This window comes from Falco peregrinus, chromosome 8, assembly GCF_023634155.1.
Source record: "Falco peregrinus isolate bFalPer1 chromosome 8, bFalPer1.pri, whole genome shotgun sequence".
Classification (NCBI taxonomy): domain Eukaryota; kingdom Metazoa; phylum Chordata; class Aves; order Falconiformes; family Falconidae; genus Falco; species Falco peregrinus.
The window spans coordinates 8,445,194-8,467,561 of record NC_073728.1 but is presented as its reverse complement, the minus strand read 5'-3'; the positions used below and the strand labels follow the sequence as shown (position 1 = coordinate 8,467,561).

General features: G+C 42.6%; 1 protein-coding gene across 13 annotated transcripts in view; it reads right to left on the bottom strand.

The window, feature by feature from the left end:
• The window catches only part of AGAP1 (ArfGAP with GTPase domain, ankyrin repeat and PH domain 1), a 382,459-nt gene that overhangs the window by 77,612 nt on the left and 282,479 nt on the right, over positions 1-22,368 (bottom strand). For all 13 annotated transcript variants that reach the window (XM_055813061.1, XM_055813062.1, XM_055813064.1 and 10 more), the window contains one exon: positions 13,612-13,773. In XM_055813061.1, the coding sequence (XP_055669036.1) occupies positions 13,612-13,773 (162 nt within the window). The remainder of the gene's footprint in view (positions 1-13,611; positions 13,774-22,368) is intronic.

Here is a 22,368-nt window from a genome sequence, read left to right as displayed (position 1 = left end):
AAACAACTGAATCCAGCACTCCAAGAAAGTCAACAGAGCCAAAAATGTAGAATTTCTCCCCCTTAAATGTTTACCTAAGGCCTTTACCTCCCCGGCGGAGACAAATATGGAAAATTTAGAGGTGACCTTGGACATTCTGGCTTATTACAACTTGGGCACCAAAGGTTTGGTTCAAAACCTCACCAAGCCAGAAGCACCAAGGTTCCCCAGCCTGAAAACCTCATCCCTCAGTGCGGGCGGCAGCAGCTGAAGAGCACACAGCAATCCTGGGAACAAGCACACACAGGTCAGCAAATAAACAGACTCAGAGAAGTTCCTCTGCCAAAGCAAAAGGGAATAAAACAAAGAAAAATTCTCATAGCTTTTGTGGGCTGCCTGGAAGTAGTAAAATGTTACTACAAAAACCCCCACATAAATCCCCCTAAACTGGGATATGGAATTTCAGACAATAGCTGAACCCAAAATCATGGTACAAAAACTCTACAGCTCTGCCTTAAAAAGCAAAAACCCACCAAGACTGACTGGTTTTGTTCCTCTTCATTCTGATTTGGCCCCTACATGGGAAGTGAAAACTGATCTTAAAGAATGGAAGAAAGAAAAAAAAATAAAATATTAAAGCTGGATTTTAAGGGGTAGGACTGGCCAGCATAGGATCAGTTTCAGGACACCTCCCCAAATCCAATGAAAAGGGCAGCAGCAGAAGAGAGGCAGGGTCCGTAAGGAAGGTTTCACTTCCAAGTTTAAGGAGCAACTGAGCTTTTGTTCAAGATTTTGCCTGTTTAAGCAGCCCTGTAAATTCTGCTGGACCTCAGAAAGCAGTCCCACGAGGGAGACGTTTAGTGGCAGAAACACCTACCAAAACGGCTGAGAGACTGCACTGCCTTTTGCAGGACTGCTTTATTACTCCAGCAGCAGTAGGCAGGTAGACCAGGATTATACTGACAAGGGGAAATAAAACTTTGGGGTGCTCTGGAGTATTTTGACTGCATCTTTCCACTGCCAGTCACAGCATATTCCAAGCAGTGGAAACAGAAGCTCTTCACTTGATGCATGGCTAATACAACGTGGTACTTCAGCCTACTACAGAGTCCTACTCCCACCTCTCCAAACTACAAATGCATCCCAAAATCAGCTATTGTAGGACATTCAAACGTGAGAAACAAGATCGGTGGCCCTGGAACAAGAAGCATCACTTACGATTAAATGTTTTCTTGTGTGGTGCTTCGAGTTTGATATACATGCCTTTAACGATTACCTTTTCATTTTAGGAGGAATCTGAATTAAGAAAGATGTGACATTTGTACAGGCAAGAAATTAACAGCAGCCTAATCAGCCTCTGAGACTAAGAGAATCTAAACAAAGGACCCAGCTACCGGCCCTTTGCTTCTTTTAAAGCACGCAGATTTATCCTCATTACGGGATGAAAACAGCGCTTGCCCTGCCTGGTAACGTCATCTTTGCACCGCTTGCAGATAACCCAAACGCTCACTGGAACAGGTGCCAAAAAAGACGTGTTCTCGCAGCCTGAAGGTTAAACTGGATTAATTTTGAAAACCTGAAAATTGATACGCTGTAATTTAACATGTGCTCAACATGTGTGCTCAGCAGCAACTGAAAATGAAATATCTTAAATATTATCAAACGTTACATCATTAAATATAAATTAGATGGAAACAGGGGAAAGCTAAAAATTGACTAGGAGTTCAGCTACTCTAAATGGCTAATACGTCCATTTTTCACCTGAAGCCCTCTCCAATACAGTTTTGCCATTAAGCAAAAACCTAAAGAAAGGTAATCAATTCCAACTAAAAAGCACTTCTCCTGGAATGACTGCACTTCAAACCCCTGGCTGGCTGCCAGCCCCCCCAGACAACAGCTATCAATGTTTCTGACTATCACAGGAGCACGAGGGGCCATGCATAATTGACTAGAAGATGGGCTAAAACTGTGCCCAATCAGTGTGTGATCAAAAACGCGTGGAATATTCAGCGCCACTTGATTACATGGAGGCACGTCCTTTCGCTCTCCTCATGAAATCTCTTCAAGGTCCAGAGTACTGTAATAAGATCATTACTGTCAAGCGGTACGAATCGCAGGCAATGAGTCTTGGGATAGGAAGTCATACTTCACAAGCTCCTCTGGTCTTTTTTTTTTTTTTTTTTTTTTCCCCCCCCTCTCCCTCTTTTTTTTTTTTTTTTTTTGTATTTTACTGCGTGTTGAGGCAGCAAGGCGACGAGGTGACAGATAATGATCACATCACTGTGTGGCAACTAGAAAGGCACTTTTAAGAAAGAGCACAGAGAAATCAGCTTAAGAGAAACTCAAACATTTTTTTTTGGCACTTTTTTTTTCCCCCTCAAAAATTAAATAGAATTAAACCGTGCAGTATTCTCCTTTCATGAATTGTGATTTAATGTCATTGAATTTAATCATTTGATAGATTTTCATATTATACCAAAGCCTATTACCTCACAGACAAATGGCCAATTTTCTCCATCTCACACTCACAAAAGAAACCTTTATTAACTTTTTTTTTTTTTTTTTGAGCGGGGGGGAAGCGGTGGAAAATGTCAACGATGAGGCCTGTTCAAGTTTTCCTTTTACCTACTCCGCTCACTGGAGTTGCACACTACATATAATGCATAACACATCTATCAAAAGTAACCTATCTGTAAAGAGAAAGGTGGAGGGATTGAAAACAGCAGATTAAAGCACAGGGTATAAACCAAACATGCAGCAAGCTCAGCCCTGGAATCTCATGCACAGCACGCGGGGCTGCAGTAGAGACCTCAGACTGAAAGATACCAAGTATCTGCTCATTGAATTTGACAGCTAATCTAAGGCAACTATTTGATTAAAACTTGACAAAACAACACAGGTTTGAAATGACTGACCGGTCAGGAGTTGGAGGGGAAAAAAAAAAAAAAAAAAAGAAAAAAAAAAGTCTACATTACTGTTACACGGTTGTCTTGTAAATGTCTGACATCGATGCCACCCGGCACTGAAAGTGGAATGGCTCCAGAGCTGCGTTTTTCAGATGGAGAAGGATGCTATGATCGGACAACAGCCTACTGCTGAAGCGGAAGGAAAAGCCAGCCACGGTCACACCACCACCTACAGCACCTCCACCTACGGGATTTCATCTTCTGTACCACGGCACTCTCCACCTGGCACTTCACTATCGAGAACCCCATCCTCTCATATTAGTTGGTCACCTTTTCAAACAGATACTGTTCGGCAACCCCTTCTCAGGGCTAGATGAGGCTGCCCAGCCCCACATGTCACAGGCTCTCAGGGGCTCCATCACCATGCAAGAACCAGAGGTGCAAAGCACCTGTCAGCGCACAGCTGGCTGCTGACAGTGCACCTTGGAGTCCAAGAAAGCCTGAAACAACACGCCCAGCTGACCCCAACCTAACTGTTGAAAATTATCGCACGAAGAAACCAAAACCCATTAACATACAGAAACGAGAACCTCCCCCCCGGCTTAAAAACATAAATTTCCAGATGAATAGGTAACTTTGGAAGAACCAAAATCACAAAGGGAAATTAAGAGAAGAATCACCAGCTTTTCAAGGGAAAGAATTTTAAATTGTTCAGGCTTTTGCACTTTGCCCACTTTTCTTAAAGAAAAATTCCTGGGAGAAATATATGCATTTTCAACAACTTCTTTAGTAAAATTGTTCATATACACCATCACCTTCCTCGCTTTTGGCTTGGACCTGCTTTTTAAAAGCCGTGTCAAACATTTTGACAAAGAACCAAAACAAAAAAGGCAAAAATGTTTCTTGATCTATAGGTTGTTACTACATCCTAAAGTCCAAGAAGAGAGCGCGAAACATTCCACCTGCATCAAAGGGGAATGGAGGAAGCATCTGGCTGCAACGGGCAAAATATAGAGTCTATCTGTGTGCACTAAAACTAGGAAATTCCCCAGTCCCGTGAAGCCCACAAGGTACAAAAGAAGAGTGTCAGGCTCATGATGCTGGGCAAATCCTGTGCATGCAGACTCTTGAATTGGAATCAGCTGAGAACATCATCTTCCCACTCACTTCCCTGTAAGCAGACAGCATTAGGAACACCTAAATTCACGAGCTTTCTATCACATGAGACTTTCTACATCTCCCTTGCCAGATGCCGTGCCTGGAATACCTTTATCTGGAGCACCGAAGGGAGACTACTGACAAAGCTGTGCATTTCAGGAAAGATCATCACTTGTTTCACTGGGATTTAAAGCCAGATGTGGTTTCATTGCCCACTGAAGTTCTTCAGACATGGAGCAAAGTGGCTGATTACACTAAGAGTATTTTCCAACACTACGTTCATCAGTTCTTAGCCCTAAGAATGCACCGAGTGGCAGCATATATTTTTCAGGGCTTATCCATAACTGAGTCAAATGTAGGGTTCTGCAATAAAAAAAAATTACTAACTTGTTATTTCTACATTCTGTTCAACATGTACCTCTCGAGTATGAGTTCTTTCTTACATAATGCCAAAAGCACGTTTCATAACCCTAGGGTAGATCAGATTGACACATTCCCCCTTGAATTCCCGGGTTGAGCTGTAGATAGCAACCCTCCACAATCAAGCCAGTGTCATTAATCTCACATTCCATATTACAAATAAAAAAGCATGCCTGTAATCAACTGGCACCCCACCAACCCTCCTCACAAAGCTGCCCGGTGCCTCCTAAGGCAAACTTCAATTTAGCAAGGCACGCTGTAGAGAAGCAGACCGTATAAACAACCACAGCAGGCTGGGGCACGAGGTCCACCTGGCCTGCAATGCTTTCATCGGCAACTAGTGAGAGATGCCTACAAAAAGCAGAGCAGCAACATGAACCCTGCTGTACCTTCCAGAACAGTCCATGGTTGGGGGGCTTCCTGGGAGAAGCTGCAATCTTTACGAGAGTTTCATGGATTTTTCTTCTTATTTGCCTAATCTAGTGCTTCTGGTTTAGCTGCTTAAGGTCTTCTGAAGAGAATTACTTAGAACTTCCACTTTTTAAAGGCAGCTTCTTCCCAAGGTATCTCTGTAGGTCAGCTCCAGTAAGTGGATGAGTTCAAGTGCACGGAAAGTTCAAGTACACAAGGCATCCTTCAAAACGTCAGTCTTCCTTCTCTGCCAAAGCAGTCTCGTCATTTACACTGTGACACCCTGACTGAGGAGTTCAGCTACGTGGTGACCAGGAGAACAAAGTTATACTCAACTCAATGACCTTATGTTAGTCTTTTCATTTACTATAGCTTTATAATACTTACCAATCTTATTTTATTTTTAAGATATTTTAATTCAGGTATATAGATTTATAATGAAATTACACGGTCTTATGCTCTAGAAAAACTGGCAAGGAACTTGTAAAGTTGACACACTTAAGTAACAAAAGGGAAGAAACTTCTCTCAGCAGGATTAATATTTTACAAGTACTTCTCGGTACCTTGTAAACATCATCTCGTGGACATCAGGAACCTTTTTCATAATCAAGGTCTCTGTCTCAGGCTGACAGCATAGTTCTAAGGACACTAATTACCTGAAGCCAGTAAAATGTTAAGGTGTCACTTGTTTTCATTCAGTTATAAAGCTACTTAAAACTTCTTTCTTTTCCAAAGAAACCAGGCCAATTCAGAGCGCAGCACTCGTCCCAAGGATGCACAGCATACCTTTTTGCAGTTACAATGCAGAGCACTGAAAGTACTAAAGTGGGACCACTTTTCAAACAAATGTGGTGGGGGGGGGGGGGGGGGGGGGGGGCAGGAAAAAGAGTGTTATCTTTCTCTAGCTACCCAGATGTGCCGGTGTGTACAACCATCACCAATTCATCCTTTCCAGAATTCCTTTTCCTGCTGACCACCACTGTGACACTTTTCCTTTCAACCAGGTAGGCGCAACCAGCAGCCTCTTCCAACCCTGAGCTAACGGTGGTTTTAAAGAGAAGAAGGAATCTTTCAACTTGTTTAGCCTGCAATGAAGTAGGTTAAAACAATAGATCAGCTTCACCTCCCTTGTCTTTCACTCCTCAGCATCAACATAAATGTCTTTCAGCAGCAAACCTTTCATGTCAGATAGGCTGTGACGACTGAGGCAGAAGGTTTCCCAACAAGTGACCTTTATGCCTCGGTTGAAAGCAAGTCTCTGAAGATTCCGTCTAGATTTTATTAATTTCTGCCCTCCTGTTTCTCAGGTGTACAGCAAATCGGCCAGTGCTCCATCTCCTATGAAGCAGTGAACGAAGTTACTGATGATCAGTGGAATTACAACCAAAGAGTGTTTTGACACTGAATAGGTGATAACCTCCGAGACACTCACAGCACGCTTAAATCAAAACAAGCATTTGGTATTACACACAACAAATATGGTCACATACTGCTGATTTTTTTTTTTTTTTTTAATTCTCATGCAGACAGAAGAAAATACAGCTAGATATTCGGCTCATTTTTGTTTCATTTTTAATGACAAGTAAGGCCTGGGATTTTTGTTGTTGTGGAGTTTTTTTTGTTTGTTGTCAGAAATTTTTACCTACGAAGCAGCTGAAGCAGAGAATGGCTGGATCAGGGAAGGCTTGCAACTCTTCTGAGACAATTAAAAAAATAAGGATGCATATAATTATCAAGCCATATTCTAAAAATCTTACCAAAAGCAAGCTTGTTAAACTCCAGAGTTAGTGACGATTAGCAAAGCAGAACGTGTTTTTACCCCGTGCAGTATGAAATCCAGCAAAACGCTATTTGCTGAAATTTCTGAAATGTGTCATGCACAGGAGGGCTACACAAATGCCATTACGGCCAACAAATTGTATATGAAGAGAATTCAGCAGTAACCCTAAATGAATCACAAACTCATTTAAAAAACCCCCAATCTTCCTCGCTATCTGCTTTGTACTGCAAACCCTTCCAGTTCCAAATAAATGCTTCCTTTCTTCATTCAACGCTGCAGTCGAAATGTCACTTTTGTATTGATCTCACTTTAAATACTGCTGAATGTTTTAAAACTGTGGAACGTTTCCTTTCTAACACTCCAGGCGCTTAAAAGACCAGCAGAAAACCAAAACCTGCTCTTAGTAAACGGTCCATCAGAAGATAAACAGAAATACTGCATGAGAGGATGGAAATACACAGAAGAGGAGTATGACGCAGGGCTGCATTTGTTTTTTAGTTTTTTTTTTTATTTTTTGGAGATTAAAAAGCATAAGATCTCTCTTACCACTTTTAGAAGAGTATAACTGTGAAAGAAAAAAATTGGGCATGGAAATAATTAAGGAGCAACCGGTTTCCCCTACTGATTTATCCCCAGACTTTGTGTTACTGCTTTGCTGCCCGTGGGAAGCCCCTGCCCTGAGCCTGCGTGCTGAGCCCCACCGCACCGCGGCCGTGCACACAGGTAAGGTGCTGGGATGGGCTTTGCATTTGGCGTGGGGCCGGATGGACAACAGCTTCTACATGACCGAGCTTAAATTAACTCCGATACGTCCACACACAGGCCACAGGAATACAATGAAAACTCTTCCCTAATGCCAGCACTAATGCTTCATTTCATTTTCACATGTTCACCCATCTTACAGGATCAAATATTTGCCTTTTTACTGAAATAAAAACCTCTTTTTGAAGACCGCCTCTGCATCTACTCCTACTCCATAGTACGCTGTAACTATTGATAACTGATTTATAGGTAAAATAACTAGGCTGACAAGACTACCAGGAGTAACTTCTGTGGAGTTCCTATGTGAGCAATACCAGTTTGCCTGTACAACCATGGTAGTATACTTAATTATCATGTAACGGACTGGAAAGAGCTTTTACTTGAATAAGTTTTGGTGGCAGCTTAGTTCTGTGCATTACTTCAAGCAACAAAATCCACACAGGGACCTTGACATCTAATAGATTTGATTCCAAAGGTTACAAACTCTTTAATAGGTGAGTAGTTTTGCCCTTGCTGCTGCTGCAGGTCAAGATATTAAATTTCACATCTTCCTTGCAGAGAAAAGGGAGTGACGATGCTGTGACTTTTTGTGTTGGAAAGGTTTCTGAACCTGCTGTCCTCTGACAATATCAGAAGGTTTCTTCCAGACCATAAAGAGCCAAAAAAAAAAGTATAATGACAACACCAAGTAAAAATACATTCCTTCACTATGGTGTTTAATTTGATGTATTATAAATAAGTATCAGCATTAACAATGTCAAGTCCATCTGTCAAATGAAGAATCTACTTTTGCACAAAAACTGTGGCCCATTGTTTGCATCTGTTTCATTGAACAGGCCTCAGAGATCTTTCCACCGAATTTCCAAAAATTCCCAATTTTTTTTTTTTCTTAATAGATGGTTAATTTCATTTTTTTTAGTTCAGCCTGGCTACAGCACACTTACTAGAACTATGCACCTAGGGAAATGTAGGTTAAAATTGTCTGGAAAAGACTATCACAGAGCCAACCATGTTGAAATCATTTCAGCATATAATGCCAGCAGGTAAATCACAGGCGTGCTAAGGAAAGCTTAGGGTGAGAAACTGCAGGTAAAACGCACGCACGTTTTTTTATGCATCATATACCGCGTTTCAGTTAACAGCTGTACTGCTTCCGATTTACACAAAATATCAAATTTTCTGGTGTTAGATATATATATTCCAGAGACCAATGCTAAGAACTGCATTTACCCATTTTGCTTTGTCCTTCTGGTTTTGGGATGGCTGAAAGTGGGCAAAAAGTCTTGGGAATAAACTGGTGCCTCCCTTGGCTTTTTGCACCTCGTCCCCACCCTCCTGGACTCCAGTCCTCATGCAGCTGAGAAACCAGACGAAAGCAGTGAAATTTTTGCTTATTGTTAAAAGTACAAATGAGAAGTCTAACTAAACCCTGTTTTTCCATCCACAGAAAACAAATTAACCGATTTTCATTTCAAACTTAACTATAGCTCAACTTCAGTGCTCCCTGAGATTTGGAACAGGTAACTCCAGTGTTACAAAACATGCAGAGGAAGAACACAAGCTTTTCAAATACCTCTACTAGTTTACCACAAGAAAACAAAACAAAAAAACCTACCCGAATTTCACAGAAAACTGGGGTTCATCCTTAGCTACAAGCCAGAAAGTGTACACCTAGAGCTGGGGGTTAGACTGCACAGGTCAGGAAAGTACAGGGAAAAGCAAATACTCCACAAGAGGCAGAGGACAAGTATCTTTGTGTTAAGAAAACAGTTTTAAAAAGAAACATAAAAGGTCCTTCCTTGTTCTTCACAAGTTCTTTAGAAACCAGCAATGAAGAACAACATGGAACACAGATTTACAGAGAAAACACAGTTGGGAAAGCCTACCAAGTCGCTAATCACATTTCCTGCGCTATCAATTCCTGTTTCTCAGCTCCATCTGCACGCATGGGAACACAGAGCTGTGCTTGTTTCGCCTGTGCTGCTGAGCGGGAACATAAATTGGCAGTGCTTTGCCTGCAGCCACCCCGCACCTCCCTGACCGAAGCAGCGGATTCACCCATTGACCTGGATGCAGCTGGACCGGCCCTACAGCAGACAGCAGTGTTGGCCCCGCTGGCCAGAGCTCTTAAGTCAATCAAACAACTTGAAGAACACGGACGATCCAGACCTGATGCTGAAAGACGGCCATACCTTGGGCTTTCCATAGCTCCTAAAATCTCAGAAATGGACTGAGGGTAGGCAAGTTCCAGCTGGCATAGCCATGAAGTTCTGAAACTGTCTAACAGCAGTAAGAAAAATAAACACTCTTCACAGAAAGACCTCTCCCAGTGTTTGCAAGAAAGCTTTCAATTTTTTCTACTTGTTTTCAAGCTGAAAAACCTTCCTGTTATCACTAGCTGTTCCACTAACTGCAGCAGCATAAGGGTACCAAAACAGACCAGGCTCTGAGCAGCAATGCCTCTTTGAAACACAGCACCGTATAATCCTGCTCTGAGCAAGTTTAGACAGCATGGTGGGAAAAACACTGCTGGTTCCTGGCACCTTGCCTAATGTAAGCATTCCTGCTGTTACCCTCAAAAACACCGAGAAAATTTTTCAGTGACAAGTTCTGTACAGAGAACTAAAAAACTTCTCTCTCTGTTTCATGGCACTGGAAAAATTTCACAAGAATTGGATTTTCCAAAATAGGAACTGAATTTTCATTTTCATCCAGCGGCAGCAGAGTTGCTTTAGTATTTTTGTTGCAGCAAACATTGTCTCAGAAAACCTGCAGAAAGATAAGCCAAGTAAGATGAAAGAATCAATCCCAGAAAGAGAGGGTTGTGCATGGGCAGATAGTGCGGAGAAAGAAGAATCAGCATGACCTTTATGGAAGGGCATAAAAGAGATGAGCATCAGTCCTCGGAATTAGTGAATCACCCTGGGCTCACTAGTGTCCATCATCGTGATATCTGAATACTTGGGCAGAGGTCAATGATCAAAGCAGGCACGTTCAAGGAGAAAAAAAAAAAAAGACCACAAAGTGTGGTAAAAACGCTAGAGTTTGCTGAAGACCAGATTTAAACCTCATTGAACACCTAAGCTTTGCTACAGACAAAAATGAAGGAACCTAGGATTTCTGTTTGAAAGCCGACACTTGAAACACCTGGACCCAAAGGAAGGCAACATAAAATCTAGAATTACCCAAATCATTTAATTCTGATCCATTGTAACTGTCTGAAAATAGCTACTGCAGGAGGATCCGGCTCCTCCTTCTCCTTTTCACAGTGAGCTCAGGGTTTCCAGAAGGAAGAAAGATAAGGTTCTCCCCCGATTATCACCACAGTCTTCTGCACCCCATTCTCAATAATTATCAATATTTTCTGTATCTCAAACACCTGAGCAAAGTTGCCAAGGCAAAGCATGCGTCTCAGAACATTTTCTTTTTACTGTTTAATTTGGATTTGTGGTCTTCAAAACCGCAGGAATCCTCTGAGGGTTTAAATCTACACTGAGGGCAGGTGTGGAGGAAGAAAAATCAAAAAGGAAATCTTTTAGGTCATCGGACAGATTTGTAGCCAAGCGCTGGAGAACAAGGAAATAAGCCCTTTCCTGTGGAAAGGCTGAATGATTGAATTGAAAACTGCTTTGAATTGCAAGACAGATGTGAAAATGCTGCGTTCATCTACTTGGAGAAAAACTCTTAACAGCCTGACACACAGCCTACTCGCAGCAGTCTGGCTTGTGACAGAGGTTGTCCCAGGACTGGAGTTGTTCCCATCGTTCAGCACCACAGCAAGCTCGGAGCGATGGACACCACCTGCCTGCTCAACCACCAAGCACACCAAATGTAACTTCTGGCTTGCACCAACACAAGTACCAGAAAAAACAGACAGTGTTTGCAAGTGTCCACGTCAGGATTTGGAAAAAGCAACACCCAGCTTTTGTTAGTCTTTCCAGAAAGTACTTAATGGGAAGGAGGTGCCCTTCTAAAAGGACATGGAACTCAAGCGTGCTTCATTGCTTTCTCCTTCAGCTACTGTGGGCAGACGAGGCTGGCTGTCTCCTCCCAACCCTGCTAAGGATTCAAGGGCCAGTAAGATTAATTGTCTGCTGAAGGATACCCAGAGCTCCTCTCACACGTGGCCAGGATGCCGTGTAGGAAATTGTGATTCTGCTCTTGTGGCCAATTGCTAGTTTTCGCTGGGTTGTGCTTTAAATGAGACGTTATAAAGAACTTAACAACCACTGCAGCCCACCCAAGATGCAGAAAAGAGTGCCCATCTCAGAAAACGTGTAAGAAGGGGCAGGTCAAAGAAAGCTGATGGGCTGATGTAAGACTCAAGGATTGTAAAAGCAAGCGTTGGCACTCACTACTACTTTTAAGCCTCCCTGTGTGTTACTTGGTGGTTGCCAGCCAGTTCTCACCCTTCTGAAAGCATATTAATCTCATTTATATGGGAGGGGACAACTTTGCTGAGTTACTACAAACGGATTTCAGACTAGCATGTTATGATGCTGGAAGACAAGGAGAAAAGCAAGAGAAAGCAGAGAAGGACGAAGGAGCACGTAACTCCCCACTCCCATCAGAACAGGGACTTCAGGGCAAGACGCACAGTAACTGCAAATCTCCCGTCGCTCACTGCAGGTCAGGAGTCTGTGCCTGCAGTCCAGGACCACACAGGCTCCAGCTCCAGTGACTTGTGAAAATAATCTCCCCAGGAGAAAGAAAACATACAAGTATTAACTACTTAGAAAGAGATTTTCAAAGGCTCTTGATATCCAGCTGGTCTTGATTCATATTGATTGCAACAAAATAGTCTTGGACCAGTGGTGAGTGCTCTGAAAAATCGCCCATAAACTTGCCACTGAGGTATGAAAATAAGTGAGGTAAAGGAGATTGTTAAAAGAAAAAAAAAAATAAAAAAAAATAAAAGAAGACAACAAATTAAAAATGAAAGGTTAAAACAAAATTTGGCTTCAGGCCATAAACTAGGGGGAAACTAACAGTAAAGACAGTTAAATGACTGGAAAGAGAACGCAACAGGAGGTATTATGAAAAAAAGCTGATGGCTTTTAAAAAAGGATTTGTATAGATAGCTGGGGAAATAAATTCTGTATGTGATAGAAGTGCAATTGAGAAATTAAATAAATGGAAAATAAGGATGACTAAGTAGTAGTTAACATGCCCCTTCTCAGTTGTATACTATTATCACATCTATTTTTAATGTCTCCTCAGCTGTCTGCAATTGTCATCCTTTTTTCAGAACTTGTTCCAACGCTCTTTGATACTGAATTAGCTGTTTTTTACTCTTCGATGCTTACAACCACATCTTTTTCTTACTCAACACTCCCCTTTTCCGACAATGTTATTCCATTGTCTCCGTTTTTCATCTCTCCTTATATGTTGACTCCCCAGTTTCTAAGCCTTCCAACTACCCTTGTTCATCTTTTTTCTGGAGCTCTTTTGGTTGAATCCTAGCATGTTTCTTTTCTTCTTTTCTAAAGATACAAGCATGTTTTATATCATATCTGGCTACTGTACACATTGTTACCCCTTCAGAAGAGCATTGAACAGCTATAGCAGTGTTCGCGTTGGAAATAGTAAGCTAAACTAAGGGAAAAAATGTTCTTTTTGGCTTTTGCTTTCTGGTTCTTAAAAAAGAACCCAAACATTTAAACTCTCCCCTTTTCCGTTTTATCCTCAAATAACACAATCTTTCCATGAGCAGCTGAATATTCAAACAATAACGGGCATCAGAAGCGTCTGCAATTCTAGAGCTCAGGATGTGTCTAAGGAGAAGTGATAACACGAGACTTAGCAATACTGAAAAAAAAATACACAAGTTCTAACGTGATGCATGGGCTACTGAGTGAAATGACTTTTTCCTTCTCTTTACAAGTTTCCTTCAACTTTACACGTATGCTTGTTCCTTACCTTTATAGCTAATGGTGCTCCATGTTAACTTGGGGACAGTTTTTTTATTTATTAAAAAAGTCAGTTCCAAACATGTTTCAGACAGCCAAATTCACCATCGTGATGCCTCAGCTTACTGAGCTTCATCATTAAAAGACGAGCCTTTAATTTCTCTACTTCAGTACAATTCTCTAATCTTTCTGTGTTCAAAGCCAACTGTGTAGTTAAGTTGTACTTAACAATGCTCTTTGGAATGGTATTTTCAAAATTCAGACTTCCACCACAGAGTAAGCTTACCTTCAGCTGTGCCTGAGATACCATCAGCTTTGAAATTGCTCGTGCTTTTCTTCCTGCGGTGTTTCTTTCTGTTGGCGTGAGGTGAAGGAGGTGGATCAAGTTTGGGGCTTGTTGTACTGGATATACTTGGGCTTGAACACACAGAATCTCCTAACCCAGTATCTGCAGTTTGGGGGAGAGAAAGGAAAAAAAAAAAAAAAAAAAAGGAAAAAAATACTGCATAATTTAAATCGGTGATTGCTAGAATTCTAGAATTCAAGATATAAATCCCCTTGCTGTCTGTTAGCAGCTTCTTGAGCTCACTGACTTCCCAAGTCTACGGGAGAGCCTCCTAACAATACCCATTACTTTTTCAAAAAGGCATAAAAAAGTAACTTGGCCAAAGTTCTCATTCAAGTCCTATTAAATCAACAGGACTCTGCATCAATTTTAGAAGCAGGCCAGCTGGAACATACAGAAAACAATAGGAAATCACTTTATTACTTCCAATTACTCTTTCTTACAAAGATCTTACTGATCCTCAAATCGACTTGTGTAACGCTAGGACATTTTAATACATTTTAATGGAACGGAGATACCCCAACATCCTCTGAAGCCTATCTGCTTTCATTAAGAGTCTGATACACAGAGACAGGTGGCGATGGCAATAAAGGGGGGAAAACAAGGTAACTAATGCATGCCTACCACCATTAATACATTGTGATAAAGGGTCATTTACTACCTGCTTTGGATGAAAAAAATAATCCCGTTTAGTGTGTTTAGGTTCCCACTGTATTGGTGATGGCAGCGTTAACATGCAACAGTTTTAAGAACTAATGACAGAGTCATTTCCTCCTTTCCCCCATCAATTAACTCACTCACTCAATCAATCAAAATTAAAGGTTGATGACAACCCCCTCTCCTAAGCGGACCCGCAGCCTCTCCCCCGGTCCATGTAATGGCTGGTAATACACAAACGCCTTCTCTTTGAGTAGTTCTTCTCGTTCTGAGTCAAGAACCATCTAACAGCCATCTTTAACACAAGCTTAGGAAATGAAGATATACTTGAAATGTCACTCTGCATCTGGGTCCTTTCACACAGCAAATACTCAAGTAAACTTAATCCAGTATTTTCCCCCAAGGTTGGTAATATGATTTCAGTTTAATAGCAACCAATCTTTTGGCTATGGTTAGTGCTAAATGCATTCCTATTTTGTTGGTTTGGCTTTGGTTTTAATTATAAAATTTAGTATAACATCCTATACTTTAAGTGCTTGCTATCATGTAAAGCGAAGCTGTTGCCAGACCCTTGGTTACAGACCATATTGCACTGAAGTGCAATACCAGGACTGCAATAAAGATGAATTAATACGTCAGAAAAATATCAAGCCAAAGACCATTTAAGTAGCAGCTTTTGATTATTTTTTTTTTTTCTTTAGTAGCTAAACTCCCCTACTACTGTCTATTTGACAAAGAAATACTTTGGGTTTTTTTCTAATAAAGTTTACTTACTAATTATCCACTAAGCAAAGCTGTGCTGCATGTTATTAGTGGGGGATAAATTTTGTAGCTAACTGCCTGGCAACAGAGACCAAATCAAACATAAGCTTTATATTAAGGCTTTTTGTTCTTTTCCCTATGTCCACTACTGCGAAAACGATCATCAAGTATTTAACCACAAAAAGTAACCCCAGGAATGTATTTACTGTGTATCTGTATAGGAGATCTTAAGTATTTGACTTATAAATGCTCAAAGCAGTTATCCTGCAGGGGCTGGCGCCTCTCCAGGTGAAGAGGAAGGCAAACCCTGAGAAGAACCCATGCCAGTGCTCAGCACGCTCTTGGCAAAGGGCACATGGGTACCCGTGGCTCCTCAACACTGGAAGAAGAGAAGATGCAGAAGAGCATGCCAGCAATACAAAGGCATGACCACGGATGCAAGCCGGCTACCGACAGTCCTAGACACCATCCTTGGACAACGACTAGTCCAAGCTGACCTCCAGTCTGAGACTTGAGAAGGTTGTGTACGTTGGGTACTTAAAAGAAAAAAATCCCACGCAAACCCCCGCTCCCCTTTGCAGCAATGATGTGAAAATTGCCGTGTTGAGACAGGCTAGCCACAGGGCTGGGCGCTGGCTGAGAAGAGGTCTGGCTGCGGCAGCAAGGTCTGCCACAGGGCACCAAGAACACATCTCCCGGATTTTTCACTTGCTTACAAAAAAGCCTGAAAATTTATAAATATCATGGAAAAGTCCCAGAGAGCACACCAGCCAGGAAGGCTTGCTTACATCTGACACAACGTCTCAAAGTGCTTCGCTTTTTCCCCTCAGAAAATATGAGGCAAGTGGCCTCACGCTCAGCTTTCAATTCAGAAAGAATTATCCCATTTTACTCAAGGGGAGAAAAAAAAATAATTCAGGAAACACCAGCTCTACTACCGTCTCCCATACCTCTCAAAAAGCTCGTTTCCAAACAGGCATTTGAGGGCTGCGCTCATCGCCGCGTGCAACAGCAGCGCCAACCACGCTGCTGGGACCTGTGAAATGGTGAAGAAACCACACCTTGGCGCAAAACCACAGAATATATTTTTCAGCAGGATCCTTGTTAAAAAACACTGTTACGGTAGATCTGTACGCTTACTGCGGCTTAGTCTAATTTCCAGGCTATAAATTGTACCAACAAAACCTGCCTGCGAGCTCTGAAAAATGAGGAACGTACGATTCGACTACTCGCATTGGAGAGCTGAAGAATTAACCTCCTATGGTAAATCCTCGTGATCCGCAGCCCTTTCCAGGTAATAACCTGCTGTCCTTGGGTCAAATGGCTCTGAAGTGAAGAGCCCGAAGCTTTCCCTCCCCCTCAACCAGCGAAGAAACGCGAGTTGCTCGTAAATGGGTGCCAAGCTGATATTGTTGGTGTATTAATGCGCCGTATTCCCGGTTTCGAAGACCACCCTTTGAAGATGGAAGTTATTTAACATTCTCCTGGTTTAAAATATGAGCAATCAAAAGGCGCTAGGCTTACATGCTGTGCTTTCCCATTTCCCACTACTTCTCTTGCCTGACAAGGTATTCTTCAAATTGAAAAGAGGGCTCCTGAAAGCCCAGCTTCGGAAAACTGTAAATGAGTTCAGGCTTCAGCCCGCTGAATGCAATTTCATACTCCTGACTGAATACAAATAATGCATTTTATTTTGTATCAATTACCACGCCTGAGAACAGACGACCACTGCTGGCGCTATTAAATATATATATAAAAAAAAAAAAGGCAAGGAAAAAGGCACGCCAAATTAAAAAAGCAAGCGCCTCATTACTCCACATCTAAACCAGCTTTGACAGAGGCACTGGAACTCGTAAGACGCGTTTCACTGGGCTGGGATGGGCTGTTTTGCAGCCATCCCGCACGTTCAATGTCAGCCATTAGTTCTTCCCAATCGGGCATCAATGTTCAACGCACACCCGAAAAAATATATAATACTAGTAATAATAATAACAATCTGCAGCCTCTCCGAGCTTCAATACTTGAAGTATGAGTCAAAGAAGCAGTTTCACTTTTCACTCGGGAAGCTGACAAGCATGACTAGAGGGGGAATAAAATAACATTCAGTTCGCATAAATATCAAGCGGGCTGCTTGAGACTGATGGGCCAGGAATGTATTCTTAGCCATCATTCTGGCAGACAGGCCCAAGGACACTCATAACTTATTTTACAATCATTTAGTTTCAGCTCAAGTGGAAAACGTGACAACTTATCTCTGCTGACAAGATGCCATATCGAACCTTACAATTAACTCTCCCACGATTATCTGCCCAGCCCATCATTAGCTTTGCAGTTTTTCATGGACCGTACGGGCAGCTCTCCTTGATGATGGTCATCATTTGCAGGGTGTATATCTATATTACACAACATTAAGGACAAAACTCTCCCCTTGCCACGTAGCTGGGCTTGTCCTGACCAGCACATCCTCCGTTCTGCAACTGCTGGGCCACGTTTCTAAGTGATGCGCAGGAACACGCTGCTGAAAAATGTCTTCTCCTCCAAAACGGAGCATCACCGTGCTCCAGCCTACACCTGCTTCTGCCTGCAACCTACAGAGGCGAGCTAGAGCCGCCCATGCCCTCTCCCGGCAAACAGCCAGCCTTGTTCCCTGCCCTCTCTCCCCAGTGCAATTATTATCTCCTCTCAGCTGTAAGGGAGAGCTGACACGAGCCGTGTCCTTGCCGTTTACCTCCGCACGCTCACGAGGTGGTAAGGAGGACGCTGTGAATTTCCTGTCCATGTTCAGTGACTTTCTGTACCGACGAGAAAACCCATTTCCCATTGAAAGGTGAGTTTCTAGCTTGGCAGGGTCATGAAATAATGCCAAGCTTATGCCAAGGGATAGCGAGAGCTTCTACACAAGCCAGTAGGACAAAATACGGGTGTTCATTCTAGAAAAACTAGTAAAATAGTCAGTTCAGAGTATATGGAGCCCAAGTTTACATCCGCGCAAGTTATTTGAGGCCATTTTGAAATATACAGTAGCTCATTCTACGCCCAGGAGCAACAAGTGACACCTGGTAACCAAATCCCTTACAAGCTATCAAGAGATGGCATATTAAAAACCCGGCCACTCTGTTGTTAGCGTGGTGATTTTTCTCCATAGGCACATGACACACGGGGAAGACAAAGATTCTGCTTGTTCTAGTCCGGTCCTTTTTTGCTAGAAATTACAAAACAAAACAAAACAAGCCAATGCAGCTTTTACTCCACAAAGCAAGTCCCACGCCCGCCTCTCTCCTAGATGCATTTTGTGGTTACGGTTGTAAAGAGAAATTCCTTTCAATTATGACAAATTCTGGTAGGAGAAACAAGAGGCGGAAGGGAAGAAGTTACAGCTACAACCCAGAATTACGAGACAGAACATTACATGAAAAAAGAAACCAACCAGTCCTTCTCAGAAGAGTCTCAAGGGCTGTGCTGTTGTAGTGTGCTTTATTTGCTGTTTGAAACACTCACATTTGTATTCTCTTGCAGTATTACGTGTTGTTTGTCAAAGGTAATATTCTGCACAAGTCCCACTTCCTACCTCCTTATAATTTTATTATTTGTAAGCCACAGGCACTCCACAAACAGATCTCAAAGACAACTCCATTTGCGCCCTCGCAAGGGCATCGTGAGAGCCCTCATGGGTTTGAAAAGGGTAGGAAATGCAGCTCAGACCCAGGCTGTGCCTCCTTGGTACCCCAGCCCAGTACCACAACTGACTTGCATGGCAAATTCCCAAGCACCTGCCCAGGCTGTGCCTGGGAGTCGGACCGAAGCCGCTTTCCCTTCCCCGCCTGCAGTGCCCGCACAGCAGAGCTGCAGCACGTACCAGCGCAGGAGTCAAGGAGGTGAAGAAAATGAGGGACAATGAGCAGGTATGAGTGCCCCAAGCCAGGGTAAAAGGGGCTGGGGGTGCAAAAAGCATGAGGGAAAGAAGCAACATATAAGGGACGGGAATAGCACAGCACAAAGGCTGAGATTCAAAAATCCGAGAGCGGAGCTTCATCTTTGGCCCACGGTTCCTATTCTCTCTCTCACACACACACAACTCTCTCTTCTGTGTAACCATCTGCAGCGGAAACAAGGATATTCTGACCTCTTCTATCTTCATGCCTTTTGATTTATTTCATATTTTTGTCAAATCATCTATTTACAAAAACTTGAAACAAACTCAACAGGTGACACTATTCTCCACAGACCAAAGTCGAGCTTGATCTGGTTTACATTTTTCTTGCATCTTCTTGTTAAAATTTTCCAACAGGCTTTCAAAGTGAAATTAGACTTTTTTGTCAAGCCCAGCTCCCCAACGCAGCCTTATTCTCAAGTGGTTGGAGATTGACTAATTTGGGTTTTTGATTTGTCAAAGCGACAAGAAGTCAGACGTTACAAAAGCGGGACCGGTGAATGGGATCAATTAAAGAGCAGAAGCGGCAACACAATTAATAGCACCAGGTTCAAGGGGAAAAACAAAGCGCTGATAACGAAAACAACAGCAACAGCTCTGAATGCAGCAGGAATCTTTGCCGCGACCCAAGGAAGGCTGAATCCAAAGAGGGTATTTCAGAACTTTTACTATGCCATTAGTGCTGAAATGAAATAAGGCAAAGATGTCGGTGGCTGGTGGACTGAATAATAAAAAAATAGCTGGACACTTTCATCTTCTACACATGTGTTTTAAATAGAGGCGAAAAAAGCAATCCTTTTATTTAAACAGGGGAAGCAATAGACTAAAACCATCTGTAGTTGTATTTCAGACCCATTTCCCCGAGCTGAGATTTTTCTGGCTGTGAAATCCAATGCTCTACAGCTTCCCTTTACAGCTATTACCATAAATGTTCTATCAAGTTCTTTATATCCCTCCTCTGCCTCAAACCGAAGTTAAAGGGATGCTGCAATCGCACAGCGACTGCAGAAGGCTGGAGCTGGGCACGGGTGTACAGGACTGACATTAAAATCCACTCAAAACTGTGGCTTGGCAAAAGTCTGCGGATGAGAGTAAACACTTGTGAGTGAGGGAGAAGGGGTGGCACGAGATTACAGCCTACAGGAAAAAAAAAAAAGGCAAATATTTTAAAAGTACACAGAGCTTGTTCCTTCGGTAAGAATCGGGCGCATCTGGTCATCGCTTAGCTGAATTCAGCTTGGACACTCAAGCTATCGAGGGCTTAAATTAACCTGCTGCACTGAACGAAATTAAAAGGAAGCTCTGAGCAGAACTGGGGGATGGAGATGAAAAAGCCTCAGGAGTATTCTCTTTCCACGGCGTCTTCCATTTTTCCCCAGCCTTGTGCCTAGAGCCTGTGAATCACAAAGCTATCCTGTCATGTACAGCAAGCCCCACTGAATGCCCAAGTTACTGCCTCCTTCCCTCTAATAGCAATTTCAATTAAATAAGAAAAACAAAGCTTCCGTCCTGACAAAAAAAGATCTCCCTGCTTTAGGAGGGTCTGGCTTTTGATACGCGGTAGCATGCCTCAAGCAAAGCAGACCTGAAGGCATGTTTGGCGTGACAGGACCGTTTCCACTCGGCAGCCTAATAAGCCACTTTGTGACAAGCGGGGACATCATCCACAGACTTGTGAGAGAACGTCAGTCTCATGACAGTAAGGCACAGATATCGGAAGGACTGGCTTCAATAATTTCAGAGATACTAAGACCCTTGTTACAATCTCCCTTATCTAATGGAAAGGCATAGTTACCTCGAGCTCGTTTCCTACTAACACGCCATGTCTGGACATCGTAAAGGAAGCATGAAAGCAAAAATGCAATACAGTGTTTAAAAAAACCCACAAAAGTACATTGCTCACTACATTTTCCCTCCTAAGGAGTGGTGTATTACAGTGCTAGCAAAACACCATCCTGCTCCCTAGAAACTGAAGTATTGCTAGCAAGAAAAGACGCAACTGTATCCCTGTTAACTCCCTTTCAAAGCCATCTTACGAAGCAAGCTCCTTGTACCGCAGAAGGAATTCACCACCTGACACAACACAAGGAGAGGAAACATCCCTTCCTAAGCAACCCTCCTGTATCACCAACACAGTGACAAGCAAAGACAGGACCAACCGTATTTCAGAGGACCTGCAAGCCTCAGAACATGAACCGGGAACGAGATGCTAATCTCTCCTTCCCTTCACTCATCTTGCCTAAAGCAGGTTTAGGTCGGGGCAGAGGTATGAAACTACCCCCTGAGTTAACACAGTTTGTTAATTTATCTTAACTCCCATTACATAGACGCATCTTTGCATTTGCCTCCTTTTCTGCCGTATGCTGAATATGCCCTGCGAAAAGACCAAGCATGACAAGTTATTTGAATACATAAGGCCCACAAACCAGACTGAGATGCAAGTCTCCGATGTTGCAGGATGCTACCACATCCCAAGGCAAACTAACTGCATGGCTCCTGCGTAAGAGATCTACAGTCTAGATGTATAAGGGATGTCTTTAATTCTTCTGGCATAACATTTTCACTGGATGGCATCAGATCTGTTGAGAAGATGCAATTCTTACATGGTGTCACCCTGAATTGCTGCAAATTGGTCGTGTGATGCTATGGGCATCGCTTCTCCTGGCCATCAACAGATACAGAATAGAGAGGTGAGGAATATTACAAAAGGCAGCCAGTTATGGGGATCATTTCAGGTAACCAGTTCTTAGCCACCCCATGAGGGAGAAAGAAGATGGATGGTCCTTTAAAGACAAACCGTATGGCTGTGGAATGGTTTCAGGGTGGTATCTCCTGGTTCGATTCCAGGTATGTGTTGGTTAGCCTGTCTCCCACATTTGAAGCCAGGTAGATAATCTGAAACCTCAAGAACAGTTATCAGCTGTGGCACGCTGGACCTAGCAAACCCAACTACCGGTGATTTGCAGAAAAAGAAACACTTGGAGCACCACCAAGAGAATGCATCTTGGATGAACAAGCTACACCATGATCAAGTACACACAACGCTGTGTGACAAATAGTATTGTATATCCTCGGTCAAAGCCATATGCATAATAAATTCACCTTAATTACACAGAGAGGGTGAGAGCTCCACCCCGATCTAACAATCAACATTGCCTTCCAGTTGCCAATACCCCCTCATTTAACATATCTTGCTTTGAAATAGAGCCTTGAGGTCTCAAGGCCCTTTGAAAATAATAAACCCAAGCCTCACTGAATCATTTCCTGCTAAAACATTTAACCTTGTATTTTAAGATAGGCAAAATAAGACAGAAAAGAAGAACTGACTCTCTTCAAAGAAATGCTCA